Source organism: Hibiscus syriacus, unplaced genomic scaffold (assembly GCF_006381635.1).
Source record: "Hibiscus syriacus cultivar Baekdansim isolate YM2019G1 unplaced genomic scaffold, ASM638163v2 tig00110819_pilon, whole genome shotgun sequence".
NCBI classification, from domain to species: Eukaryota; Viridiplantae; Streptophyta; class Magnoliopsida; order Malvales; family Malvaceae; genus Hibiscus; species Hibiscus syriacus.
Window position 1 is genome coordinate 1,255,089 of NW_024062875.1, and position 11,867 is coordinate 1,266,955.

General features: G+C 35.9%; 1 protein-coding gene across 3 annotated transcripts; it reads left to right on the forward strand.

Moving 5' to 3' along the window:
• The first annotated feature begins 2,490 nt into the window (after positions 1–2,490).
• Positions 2,491–11,393, forward strand: LOC120142257 (DDT domain-containing protein PTM-like). 3 transcript variants are annotated; one of them, XM_039157006.1, is made up of 10 exons: positions 2,496–2,678; positions 2,812–3,823; positions 4,351–5,052; positions 5,393–6,635; positions 7,313–7,604; positions 7,720–7,844; positions 7,952–8,418; positions 8,516–8,544; positions 9,537–10,049; positions 10,142–11,393. In XM_039157006.1, the coding sequence occupies exons 2-10, from the start codon at positions 2,979–2,981 to the stop codon at positions 11,011–11,013; spliced, it is 5,088 nt and encodes a 1,695-aa protein (XP_039012937.1). In that variant the 5' UTR covers positions 2,496–2,678; positions 2,812–2,978; the 3' UTR covers positions 11,014–11,393. The 3 variants fall into 3 exon arrangements, with proteins under 3 accessions (XP_039012938.1, XP_039012937.1, XP_039012939.1); XM_039157008.1 differs by lacking the exons at positions 2,812–3,823; positions 4,351–5,052 and having other exon boundaries at positions 2,499–2,678; XM_039157007.1 differs by lacking the exons at positions 8,516–8,544; positions 9,537–10,049; positions 10,142–11,393 and having other exon boundaries at positions 2,491–2,678; positions 7,952–8,422.
• The last annotated feature ends 474 nt before the right edge of the window (positions 11,394–11,867 follow it).

The following is an 11,867-nucleotide window of genomic DNA, read 5'->3' on the forward strand; positions in this document are numbered from 1 at the left end:
TTCTTTGTTGTTTTTATGTTCCGGATTTGCCGTGAAATCGAATAGAGGAATAAAACGACGGCGTTGAAGATATTTTGGGTTAGAGTTGGGCTTGGGGTATCAACCCTGAGCTGAAAATATAGTTGAATTACTGGGCCCAAAGTTCATTACCACTTTGGTAAAAAAATTATTGGTCTAATTATTATTTAGTCCCTGTACTATGTTGAAATCAGGATTTAAAGCGTTTATTTTCCTTTTGGAATATTTGGTCTTTCTATTTCCATAATTAGCGTGTTTATAGGCAATATTGTGGGAATAATATTTATTTATTTATTTATTTAAAAGGTTTCCAGACGACTTTATTTAGAAAAGTATCATCCTTTTGATAAATGTGTATCATGTTGACAATATTTTTTAAAATAGTGTAGGACATGTTTTTACTGACGTGATAATTTTTATGGGCATAGTCTTTAATATTAATGTCATCCAAGATTAAAATAAAATAAATTATAATTATGAGTCAAAAACTAAAAAAATATGAATTTTATTCAAAAGTAAATGATACATACTATATGGATAAAAAACATGTATTTATACGAGCACAGGCCATCAGAAGATAGCAACAACATATGTATATATGTTTTGTCTTTAATCATTCACTTAGCCAATGTTTAAAAGGTTATATTCAAACAATTGCAAAAATCATATATAAACAATATGACATTTGAGAATTTAATGACCATAACTTATTGATTTTAAGTTGTTAAAGACAATTATTGAATTTCATCATACTCATATCGAATACGATAATCAAAGACAATTGTTATCTTTTTGATATACTCAAGTTCCCAATATCTAATTGGCTTTGAATATTATACATCTACGAATTTGATTAAATTTAAGAGTTATTTTTAACGAATTAAATTCAATAAATTTTGACCATGAGATTTTAAAATTACAGTAATATTTATATATATGTGAGTTTTTAAACCCATATATTTTTGCCTGAGATGACGATAGATTATCTAAATAGTACTCACTACAACATCAAGAGCCACAGCAACAATAAGTATCGTCTGAGTTATCAAACAACTGCTCGCCTACTGTTTGTCCTTGTAAATATATTCAAAATTTTATATTATTAAATATTATTTTATCAAAAGTTATATATTATTAAAAAGAACATAAACATAATAGCATTATGTACTTTTAAAAAAACAAAATAAATACAATTTTACATTGAGACATTTCCTTCTTACGTAGGGATGAAAATCAAAATACATTAAGACACTTCCTTCGTGAATTAACATAATAATAATACAATTCGGAAGATTTTTAAAAGTAGAACAAAAAACATTTGGCCGGTAATACCGAAAAAATCAAAAAAAATGGGGAATTTTTTTCCCGCCACTATAATAGTTTTGTTTATGCTGTACGTGTCCCCAGTAAGTAATAATCGATTTCCCCCTGTACCCGACCCGCTACGAAGGAGCAAAAGCGTGGGCAGCTTTGACTCACTAAGAACATGCATGAATCGGACCAACTCCGAGTTGGTTCGTTTACACGCCGAGTCAATTTGATTATTTATTATCGGTTTTTTTTTTCGTGCCGAATCGTATAAGGTCAAGACTAGTTGCCTTTTCGTAAATTTGGTTTTTGTTGGTGTACATCACATTAGCATGTTTTTTCGCCTACTTTTAAAATACAATTTGTTCGTAGAATGCGTATTTTTACTAACTATATTTAGTTGTTTAATATACAAACTAAATGTATTTTTTATTGAATAAGATCTATTGATTACTTATTATGTTGATTTATTTATTAATTCTAGATGGAGTTTATGAGATTAAATTCTAGGATAAAATTAAATACATCAAATAATTTCAGTGATAAAAGAGAAAATTATTCTCTTTAAAGATTATGAGTTTGAGCAACATTGTCTGAATGGTGTGTGTATTGTTAATAGATTAAGAAAATTCTGAATAAATGTTTTATTGTAATCACCCTAGATTATTAAAAAAATTATTTGGGAAACTCAAAGATTCTTGTTATCTATTAAAATCTCAGGTTTAAGCACAATGTTTATAGGGTTGTATGATAATATTAACATTCATTATCAAATAGTTAATTATAATTTGAATAAATATCATATTGTATTTACCTTAAATTAATGAAAAATAATAAACATGCGACATTGTTAAAAGATCATAAATTAAAATAAATTTAAATGACTAGAGTTTTAAAAATAAATGATAGATTATAAAATAAGTTTTCTTATATATTTTTTCAATATTTGCATACAAGTATATAATAGAAATTGTATAACATTTATTTTAAGTTAAAATAATAAATTTTTTAAATAAATAAAAACATTATTTTTTAATTTTTAGAAAAACATGGAACTTTTATACATGTTCCATCACAACCCTCCTTTTAAATCGTATCGTGAGGAGGATGTCATAGTATATCACCCCATCTAAAACCGGGTACGAAAAATCATTTACTTTTTTCACGGTCCAACTCGGACGAGTTGTTCAAATCGTCAACTCAAATAACCGAGTCCGCCACTCTCACTTTCTCACGCGCGATAAAAGAGGCCGTTGTTCACTCCTATTGGGATACACCGGCTGCCTATCGCTCTCTATAATCTCTAAAATCTCAGAAGACGATATCAATGGCGGTTAGCAAACCCTAACCAGGTATTGCTGCATAATTCTTCCTCAGTAATTTCTTTTCGTTAAAGATTGACTCCTATTTTCTTACTACAAATTTTAATTTTCATCTATTTAGAAAATTGATTTATTTAATATGTACTTGTAACTTGTTTTAAAGGATCTCTACGAGTCCTAGAGCACTCAAAAAAAGGGGGGGGGGAGGACGCCCAATCACTTATTCACACGAAAAAGAAGGTTTTATTTGGAAACCCTAGGAGGCTGATTGGAAACTAGTTTTTACTAAATCCAGGGTTCGTTTCAATCTGTTACCGGGTCGGTCGATCAATGGAGGTTATGGTAAAAAGGCCTAGAGGTAGGCCAAGGAAGCGTCCGAGGCCGGAGGAAGAAAATGAAAGTGCCGTTGCTGATGCGAAATTCAATAATTCCAAAACTAAAAAGAAGGTACTGGAGACAAGATCCATGGCCTTTGTAGGTCGATATGCGTTGAAAGAATTTGGGGGAAGTTCCTTTTTAGGGAAGATTGTTTCGTATGACACTGGATTGTATAGAGTAGACTATGAAGACGGTGATTTTGAAGATCTGGAAAGTGGGGAACTTCGAGAGTTGATTTTGGAAGAATCTTATTTTGATGATGATTTGCGTAGAAGAAAAATTAGGTTAGATGAGTTAGTGTTAAGCAGGATTGTAAAGAAGAGAGAGTTGGAGGAGGAAAGGAAGAAATTGGAGGTTTTGAAAAACGAGGTTGATGCCCTGGAAACCTCGGCTGTCAGTAAGCTGAGTGATGGGATGATGGTTGAGAATGAAGGAGAGCAAGACAAAGATGATGCGGATTCTTCAAGTGATTCCTGCGATTATGCACATGATAGGGAATTGTCTTTGGAGTCAGAGATTCCTCTTATTCCACCCCCTATATTACCTCCTTCTTCGGGAACAATTGGTGTGCCGGAGGAGTGCGTTTCACATCTGTTTTCTGTGTATGGTTTTCTTAGGTCCTTCAGCATCAACTTGTTTTTGAATCCGTTCGGATTGGATGACTTTGTGGGGTCACTAAATTGCTCCAAGCCAAACCCTTTACTGGATGCTGTTCATGTTGCTTTGATGCGATCATTGAGTTGTCATCTTGAAACAATCTCTTCAGAAGGCTCAGAGCTTGCATCAAAATGTTTGAGGTATGTTCTATTTTCACACATCATCAATTAATGATTTGATGGGTTGTGATTGGGATGTTTAACAACAAATTTGGTTTCCACCCAATCTACTGTACTGTCATTCTCGCTAAAAGTACAAGGTAGTCCCTAGGCCCTAAAGAATTAAAGAAAGTCAGGAGTTCATATAAATTCTGGGGTGGTGCAATCCTTATAATGATACAATTGGTGCACTTTTTCCACCAATTAGGAAAGCAAATGAGAGTAGTTTTGATCTCTCTTGGAAAAAATGTGTGCTTTATGGGTGACTAGAAGTGCCAGATGCTTCACATGTTACGATTCTTGCACTTTTCCTCCCATTTTGAAAGCAACCTAGTGGCATCTTGCCATCTCTCTTAGGAACATAATATAACATAAAATATATTTGGGTTCAACTTTCAGGGCATCACCAAGCACCAAAAAGGAACAGAAAAGAAAAGAAAGTAACGTTCTTACATTCATTCATCAATAGAAACTTATATAATTATAATTGTTGCATTCTTTATCTGCAGGTGTCTCGATTGGAGCTTGCTCGATACGCTGACTTGGCCTGCTTATTTGGTCCAGTATTTTGTGATAATGGGATATGCAGGAGGACCTGAGTGGAAAGGATTTTATGAAGATGTCACTGAGAGAGAGTACTATTCCTTGCCTGTGAGCAGAAAGCTGATGATTCTACAAATTCTTTGTGATGATGTATTAGACTATGCAGAGTTGAGAGCTGAAATTGATATGCGAGAAGCAACTGAAGTGGGAGTAGATCCTGATGCAGTTGTAATTGATCCTCTTGAAAAAGGACCTACAAGGGTTCATCCTATATATTCTAAAATTTCCTCGTGCAAAGGAAGGGAGGTAATGGGAATAACCTCAGAAAGTCACGAGGTCAAGTCATTTTCTAGGACCCCATTGGGTTTGAGAAATACTGGAGGGACTGCTGGTGTTGATACTGATGTAGATGGAAATAGTGACGAGTGTCGTCTTTGTGGCATGGATGGGACATTGCTTTGTTGTGATGGGTGTCCATCTGCATATCATTCAAGATGTATAGGTGTCATGAAAATGCATATACCTGACGGGCCCTGGTATTGTCCAGAATGTGTAATTGATAAAATGGGACCAGCAATTGCAGTAAACACCTCACTTAGAGGAGCAGAACTTTTTGGTGTTGATTTATATGGGCAGATCTTCTTGGGTACTTGTAATCACTTGTTAGTGTAAGCTTTTAAACCTGTTTCTTATTCTACGCTAGTAACAATTCCTGTTTGTCAGTTCAACCTCTCTTTTGAGTGGTATCTGCCCGAAAGGCATTCTTGTCAATGACTTGAAATTTGCCCTCTGACTATCTTCTTGTTCTAGCATTTAAATGTCTCATCATTCGAAGGTGGTTTTACTATGTCAAATTGTTATCTGTTTTTCTACTGCTTTCGACTTTTAAGTTGCTCAGTGTGCTAAGTTTCTGTTATGCATGAAATTGATGCCTCATTCTTTTTCTCCGTATTACCTTTCCAATCTGTTCTAAATTTTTGTTTACAATTTGCAATTCGATAATTGCAGGCTCAAGGCTTCCCTTGACACGGAATCGTATGTGAGATACTACACTCTGAATGACATTCCCAAAGTTCTCCAGGTTCTTTCTTCATCCATTGAACATAAAACATTATACCTTGATATATGCAAAGCAATTATACACTATTGGAATGTCCTGGAAAATATTGTCTCTCCACTTGAAATTGGTGGCAAGGTAGCAAAGATGAAGGAAGACGCAGAATTTTCTACTGGATTACCACTTCCTGTTGTGAAGGATAGCCATAAGTTTTTGGGTTCAGTTGATGTTGAAAATGCAAGTAGCTTCAGTGGAAGCAATGTGGGAGTTTTGCGTCCAGATACTTCTATGCTTGCAATGAACCTAACTGACCTTCCTGGCTCCCTGAGCAATGATGAGACAATGGGAGGGAAGGATCATCCTCCAATGAATAAAAATCTGTCTGAGCATATTTATATCGAGTCTGCTGTATCTGCTGCTTCAGTTAGCCAGCAAACTGCCTCTGATGTAACCCATCAAAGTTTAGTTGACAGATCAAGTGTCATAGATCATACATCATGTGCCTCAGGAAGCAGCAGTAACAGTTATGGTGGAGCTGCAAATGGTATCTATTTTCAAGCAAATATGTTTTGCCAGAGCCAGAGCAAAGTGGGCAAGCAAATAGGTTTTGGAAGGGATGCAAGAAATTTTGCAGTTGATTATATATACATGGGGATTTCTTTTAAACCTCAGGCTTATGTAAATCACTATAACCATGGGCATTTTGCTGCTACTGCGGCTGCCAAGCTGGCTGTTTTTTCATCAGAGGAAAGTCAGGTATCTGAGGTAAATAAATCAGGTAGTGCCAGAAAGGTTGCAACTGCTAGTAGCATGTTGCTGCAAGTAAAAGCTTTCTCATTAGCAGCCTCGCGCTTTTTCTGGCCAAGTGCTGAAAAGAAGTTGTTGGATATTCCACGAGAAAGGTGTGGCTGGTGTGACTCTTGCAAGATCCCATCTTCAAGCAGAAGAGGATGCATGTTAAATTCTGCAGTCTCCACTGCCACCAAAAGTACCAATAAGGTCCTCAGTGGCCTTCCTTCTTTAATGAATGGAGGGGGTAGTCTTCCCAGTATTGCAACATATATTTTATACATGGAGGAGACTTTGCGTGGTCTTGTTGCCAGCTCTTTCTTAAACCCAGATTATAGAAAACAATGGCGTAGGAAACTAGAAGAAGTTTCAACCTGTAGAGCAATGAAAGTTCTCTTGCTTGATGTGAGTATTACAAAATATATTCATTAATTTCCTTCATACTTATCTGATAAAAGCACCTATCTTGATATTCCATCTTATTTTCTGGTCAAGGTTTCCTGACATGCTGTAAACCTTGAACATCTTATCTTTACCTAATTTTTGTTTCTGATCACTATATGCTTTAAAATTTTGGATTAATTGAGAATGTAACTGATGGGGAAGGTTTGAGTTTGTTTCTTTTCCTCTGTGGATTGTCAGTTTTATCATATTGTTTAACTAAATTATAGTCTGAACTTACTAATTCAGACTTTGGTGTAACAGATTATTAGGCCTATGATATTTTTTCCAATTCCGTCATTCATTTCTTCTTTGCTGATGTCTTTCTTTCACCCCTAGCCTAGTCTGTCTTCATTCTTGTTCACATCAGTGCTATTATTTTGCCTTCTCTTCCTTGCCTGTTTCTCATTTCATGTTTTAGTTGTTAAAATGTTCATATTTTCTTGTTAAAATGTATGTATTTTGGTAAAAACGCTTGTACCCTTGTGTACTTGTAGCGTGAAATTAGATGGATGCCATGTGCTATATAATCAATTGCTCTTGGTTGATGTGGTTTTTGGTTTCTGACATTGTAGATATGCATTTTATTATGCTATTTCCCCCTCTATTTTGGTTAATGTACCTTTGGTTTTCATTTTCAGCTTGAAGAGAACATTTCAGTTACTGCTCTTTCTGCGGACTGGGTCAAGCTAATGGATGATTGGTTAGTAGATCCTTGTGTAATTCAAAGCACTTCATCATCTGCTGTGGGATTGTCACAGAAGCAGGGACCAGGTGGACGACGGCGTAGGAAACAGTCTGTTGCATCTGAAGTTACAGCTGATGACTCTGATGATAAAAGTTTTGACTGGTGGCGTGGAGGGAGGTTATCAACTCATGTATTCCAGAAAGCAATTTTGCCTGCCTCAATGGTTAGAAAAGCTGCCCGGCAAGGTATCTTTGGTGTCCATGAAATAATTTTTTTAGAAGTCTAATTTGCTTTCTATATAGTAGTAAAATTGGTGAAAACAAAAAAATTAAATAGAATCATGGTTTTGTGAATGATTAGGTGGGGTGAGAAAGATTTCTGGTATTAATTATGTTGATGATTTTGAGATTCCTAAAAGAAGCAGACAATTAATTTGGAGAGCTGCAGTAGAAAGGAGTATGAACACGGCGCAGCTTGCACTTCAGGTTCGCCATTAAACTGTGTTTGAATTGACCATTCCTGTAACCCTTTTTCCAATAGTGTCCTGGATTACCAGGAATTTTAATAAAAATTCATTTTGACTTTGGTTCAGGTTAGATACCTAGACCTTCATGTGAGATGGAATGATCTTGTTCGTCCTGATCATAACATCTCAGATGGAAAAGGTTCTGAGACTGAAGCATCAGCTTTTAGAAATGCTCTTATATGTGATAAGAAAACTTTAGGAAGCAAGATCCAATATGGAGTTGCTTTTGGAAATCAAAAGCATCTTCCTTCACGTGTCATGAAGAACATAATTGACATTGAGCAAACTGAAAACAAAAAGGAGAAATATTGGTTTCATTTGACACACATCCCTTTATATTTGATCAAAGAATATGAAGAAAGAATGAGTGTTGCTGTTCTTCCATCGGTTAAGAAGCCTTTCACTGAGTTATCTGAGTTACAACAAAGGCAGTTGAAAGCTTCCCGGAGGAATATATTTGCTTATCTGATATCTAAAAGAGATAAGTTAGAGAAGTGTTCCTGTGCTTCATGTCAAATGAATGTTTTCTTGAGGTAGTCATACAGTTATCAAATATTATTTTTGTTGATATTGTAATTCCTGTTTTCTCCACTTATTTGCTCTAAGCTTATTCTTTTATGCAATCATCAGGAACGCGGTAAAATGTGGCACTTGCCTAGGTATGCTAACCACTTTCTAGACTTCTCATTCTAAATTATCTTTTATAGTGAATATTTTCCAATTTTGCCTCTGGGCTCCTAATATCATCTGTATATGAGATAGTTACATGTAGCTCAATAGGCTGCCTGTCTAATGTATAATCCAGTTGTTTTGCTTATTGTTTTTGCAATTAACTTATAAATTGAAAAAGATAAGCCATTCTGTTATATGTAATCTAGGAGAAATGTCAAGCTAGGGTAGGGCTTCTTATTACTTATAAGTCTTCATTTGTCTGTTATGTGTAGTTGACTTTTGATATTTCCATTCTTCTTCATTTTCCATGCTCATGAGAGGAAGTTTGTACTTCATGTTTGTGGAGCTGTTCATCCATCATTTCGTGATTTAGATTTACATTTTCCCTGCAAGTGAGAATCCTGTTGGATGGAGAATTCCTGTAAAGGCGCACTAGAAGTGATCTTGTTTAATTTTGATCAGCTTTAGTCAAAATTTCAATAATTGCATAAATAATGAATATGAAATAAATATTAGAATAATATTTGAAATCTGAAACTGTCATAAGATTTCTTGTAACTTTACTAACAATTGGTTGATTTGAGCAGTTTTGAGCTGGGGAAACTTGATCTTATGGTTCTAGCAAAATTGAATTTGTTCCTTCCAAAATTTGGATTAAGGGGAAAGATATTGATTGCAGATCATTAGTAATTATCTATTCATTAAGTGTTTGTGTGATGGGACCTAAAGTGATAAACATGAATAGCTATCCAAACTCATTTATTTTCTGTGGGGAGTTATTTTTCATTTGAAACATGAAAAAAAATGCGGGATACATGCATTTAGGTATCATGTCCACATTTTTGCAACAAAATCACCCAAGCCACCAGGAATGGATGCATTTTGGCTTTTTATGTGGATTACTTTATTTTTTGTTGTTGCAGAGATAGGTTTGGGTTTGAATATCTAAATAATTTAAAATTTTTCCCATTTTTATCAGGTTATTGTCATGAGGACTGTACTTTGAGCTCAATGCACATGAATGGGAAAGTTGAGTGCTTCAGCATCTGTAAGGGGTGTTACCATGCCAAAGTTCTTGCTCAAAATGAAATCAATACCAAGTCTCCTACCACTCTGTTGTCCTTGCAAGGACGAGATTGTTGCAGTGCACCTGCAGCCACAAAAGGCATGCAGGTTAAAAGTTCTACTCAATCCATGAAACCACTGGCCTCCATCAGAAGCAAGGAGAACCTGGTTAGAATTCAGGAAAAAGGGTATGATACAAAGCAATCTCTTTTAAATAATGGCTCAGGAGTGAAGCGAAATAAGTTGTGTAATTGGGGTGTCATATGGAGGAAAAAGAACAGTGAAAGTGAATCTGGAATTGAATTCAGGCAGGAACACATTCTCACAAAGGATGTTTCAGATAACCGCTTTTTGAACCCTACTTGTGTGCTGTGTCAGCAACCCTATAACTCAGATCTGATGTATATTCGGTGTGAAACATGCGGAAGTATGCTACTGATCTTTGATGCTGTTCTTTCCTTTTTAAATATTCTTTTGATTTTAAGTTATGATGAATGCCTATGCTTCTTTTTTCCCCAGAGTGGTACCATGCTGAAGCTGTTGAACTTGACGAGTCAAAGGTTTTTGATGTGGTTGGGTTCAAATGTTGCAAGTGTAGAAGGATAAAAGGACCCGAGTGTCCTTTCATGGACCTTGAACTTAGAGAGCAAAAGCGCAAGAAACGGTTTGGAAAGCTGCAGAAACAGGGACAAGGAAGTATAGCATTCAATTCTGATCTTGGAACTAATTCCGACACTAAAGAGTTCAGCCCCGTCACTCCAATAATTTCTACAGAGGATGAGCTAGTATATGCTAATGATCCTCGAGTTTTATCCCTTTCCAAAGTTGAGCAAATAACAGAGAACATTTCAGAAGTGGATGTTGAGTTGAATACTGCTTCTGCCAGTGGACCGCAGAAGTTACTTGTTAGAAGGCAAATAAAGCGGGAAGAGGAGGCAGATGGTCTTTCTGGGGATGGTCTTGAACATGTTGAGTTGTCGACATACCCTGAACCTAATGATTTTGCGGGGCCCAAGGGGGAGTCGTCTATTCCTTTTGCGCAATGGGATGTTTCCAGTAATGGGGGCTTTGAAGGTGAGCTTCTATTAGATTATGAAAATCTGAACTACGAGGACATGGAGTTTGAACCGCAAACATACTTCTCTTTCACTGAGCTGCTAGCATCCGATGATGGGACCGGGGATGGATTGAAGGATTCCGATAATCAAGTGGACCCAATGAACCCCGATGTTACTGCACTGCATTGTCATGTGTGTCTACAGAATGAACCTGCACCTGAACTTTATTGTGATGTATGTGGGTTTTTGACGCACACCCAATGTTCTCTTTGGGATGAGTCTTCATCCTTGGAAAGCAGCTGGAGGTGTGGCCGATGTCGAGAATGGCGCTAGTTGGCCCAATGCTGTGCAAGTTTTGGGAATGTCTTTTGTCTATGTTGGTCTAAATGATTAAACAGAGGGAGGCAGAGCTGGCCACAGCCTACCCGTGACAATTCTTGATTACCACGCCAGTCACTGAGGTTATCATGCATTTGGAGGAAACAGAAACCGCCTCCATTGCTGTGCTTTCTCGAGGCTAAAAAGCATCTACATTTTTTCAGTGGCCTTTTTGTTGATAAGCCCCTCGAGACTCTTTCCTCAGATCGGATCAAAGGAGAAAAACTACGTTTCCAGTGGTTTGGTGAAAATGCGTCAATGACAAAGCTTAAGCTTGGGTGAATGATCAATTGTTTTGGACACCAATTGTGTAGGAAGAGACAATTTTTTTTTAAAGATTTAGAGATATTTACGTAGAACAGTTTGAAAGACGAGCAGATGCCCCTTTTTTGGTGATGCTCGTCTGATTGGCATTGCTTTTGTATACAATTGAATTCCAAGCGTTCTTCCAATTTTTAAGATAAACAAAAGATTTAATTTAAGATGTTCCCCAAGTAACGTTTTCTTCTACGTTATTTCGTGAATGCTCTCTCTGCATGTGATATTTAAACTACACGTCCAACATTACATTATTCTGTCATTTGCCCAAAACTATAAATTTAAATGGCTCCGGTTCCTAAGGAAGTTTTATAATTTATCACGTACTGATACTTTTAAATTTATATGAACTTATATGCTAATTAAATTTATGGACAACCATGTATGTAATTAAAATTTTAAAATAAATACGCAATCAATTATATTAAATATTTAGCGTGAAGAAAATAAATAGATCTTTTGGATTTTCTCTTTGTGTAATTGAAGATCCA

What these genes read in the sequence shown, in the direction of transcription:
- LOC120142257 (XM_039157006.1), top strand. Translation starts at nt 2,979, where the DNA reads ATGGAGGTTATGGTAAAAAGGCCTAGAGGTAGGCCAAGGAAGCGTCCG. An exon ending in CGGCGCAGCTTGCACTTCAG is followed by an intron (nt 7,845 to 7,951) that starts GTTCGCCATTAA and finishes ACTTTGGTTCAG; the next exon opens with GTTAGATACCTAGACCTTCA. An exon ending in AAAATGTGGCACTTGCCTAG is followed by an intron (nt 8,545 to 9,536) that starts GTATGCTAACCA and finishes CATTTTTATCAG; the next exon opens with GTTATTGTCATGAGGACTGT.